The following is a 2,131-nucleotide window of genomic DNA, read 5'->3' on the forward strand; positions in this document are numbered from 1 at the left end:
AGAATCCCAAGCAGGCTCCACACTCAGCACAGAGCCTGATGTGGGGCTTGATCCCACGACCCTGGGATCATGACCTGAGCCAAAATCAAGAGTTGGATAATCAACCTACTGAGCCACCCAGGCACCCCTAAATAATTTTAAAATTATAAATAAAATTATAAATAATAAAATTATAAAATTATAAATAAATCTTCATTTTACCTTTTAGTTTTATTAATCTTATATATTGAACATATTTCCAGTGTTCAAATGAAGATTTATAATCTAAATTTTCTATTATTAAACTTAATCATAAAATTTCAGAATAAGGGACATTAGGAAATCATGTGGTCTCTAGCTTTCAAACTGATTTATTGCCTTAAAAAGATATTCAGCTCTGATATGGTATGAGTCTAGGGATCTAAAATTATGAAAACAAACAAAATTTAATGAAATTTAATTTTGAAAATTATGAAAAAACCCAAAATTTAAAAAGTAAATGTATCTTTGAGTATTGGGTTGGTTGATATAAAAACTAAGTAAACGAACTTGATCTAAATATTATTAACAGAATACTTTAAACAATGGCAGAGCAGATCATATGCTGAACTATAAGACACTTCTCAACTGCTTTTAAAGGATTAAAATTATGCAATTTGTTCTATGATGACAATTGAATTAAGTATTAATAACAAAAAACTCTTAAGGATCCTAAAATATTTGGAAATTAAATCACATACTCTAAAAATCACATGGGTCCAAGAAGAAAAAGCAAGGGGAACTAGAAAATAGAACTGAAATGTTAATGAAAATATAATATATCAAAATTTGTGAAATGCAGCTAAAGCAGGGATTAGAGATACATTTATATCTTTAAATGCGTATATTTAAGGAGGTTTAAATTCAGTGATCTCTCTTTCCACTATTAGAAGCAGAAAAAGAACAACCAAAAGTTAGTTGAAGGAAGAAAATAACAAAGAGAAGAAATTAATAAAATAAAAATCAAACAAACATTAGATAAAATCAATAAAACCAAAGTCTCATTTTTTGAAAAGACCAATACAATCGATAAACCTCTGACCAGACTAATCATAAAAAAGTGAGATACACAGTTTGTGTGTTTGAACCCCATGTTGGGTTCTGTGCTGACGGCTCAGAGCCTGGAACTTTGGATTCTGTGTCTCCCTCTCTCTGCCCCTCCCCTGCTCACACTGTCTCTGTGTCAAAAATAAATAAACATTAAAAAGATGTTCAAAAATAAATGAATAAGTGAGATAAATCACCAATATCAAGACTGAAAGGGGGGATATTACTACAGATCCTATAGACTTTCAAAATATAATAGAGGATGTTTATGAGCAATTTTATGCCAATAGATGTGACAACTTAGATTAAATGGACGAATCGTTGAAAGACACCAATTACTAAAATGAACTAAAAAAGAAATAGAAAATCAGGATAGATCTATATCTAAATCTATCAAAGAACTTGAATTCATAAACAGAAACCTTGCTTCAAAAAACCCCCCAAAAACTCTGGACCCAGGTAAAATATATGAAGGAAAATTTCCAAATCTTACAGAAACTCTTTCAGAAAACAGAAGAGGAGGCTAAACTCCTTTTATGAGGCCAACATTACTCTGATATCAAAACCAGGCAACATTACAAGAAAAGCAAACCACTAATCAATATCCTTTCATGAGCACAGATGCAAAAATCCTTTACAAAATACTAATAAATATGTAATATGCTAGAATCACTCAGGGGGATTTATAACTGGAAATGCTAATCCAATTTACACCCAACCTGGCTAAATGAGACATTTAAGTTTGTACAAAACTGAAAATAAAAAAATCAACTTTGCTAGGGGCGCCTGGGTGGCTCAGTTAAGTGTCCAACTCTTGATTTCAGCTCAGTCGTGATCTTACCTTTTGGGAGTCTGAGCCCCATGTTGGGCTGTGTGCTGACAGTGTGGAGCCTGCATGGGATTATCTCTCTCCCTCTCTCTATCCCTGCCCCTCCTCACTTGCTTGTGCTCTCCCTTTCCAAATAAACATTACATAAAATTTAAAAACCCTGCTAAATGAGAGTTTGTTAAATGTAAATATATCTATAGGTGTACCATACTTATAAAATATTGTAACATAATTCTT

General features: G+C 32.1%; 1 protein-coding gene across 1 annotated transcript; it reads right to left on the reverse strand.

Annotated features, from left to right (window-relative positions):
* Nucleotides 1-904: 904 nt before the first annotated feature.
* On the reverse strand, nucleotides 905-1,928 carry LOC131508002 (KANTR integral membrane protein-like). The gene is made up of 3 exons (XM_058723313.1): nucleotides 1,907-1,928; nucleotides 1,239-1,300; nucleotides 905-1,078 (listed from the first exon to the last, which is right to left on the reverse strand). The coding sequence occupies exons 1-3, from the start codon at nucleotides 1,926-1,928 to the stop codon at nucleotides 905-907; spliced, it is 258 nt and encodes an 85-aa protein (XP_058579296.1).
* Nucleotides 1,929-2,131: the final 203 nt, after the last annotated feature.

Source organism: Neofelis nebulosa, chromosome 3 (assembly GCF_028018385.1).
Source record: "Neofelis nebulosa isolate mNeoNeb1 chromosome 3, mNeoNeb1.pri, whole genome shotgun sequence".
NCBI classification, from domain to species: Eukaryota; Metazoa; Chordata; class Mammalia; order Carnivora; family Felidae; genus Neofelis; species Neofelis nebulosa.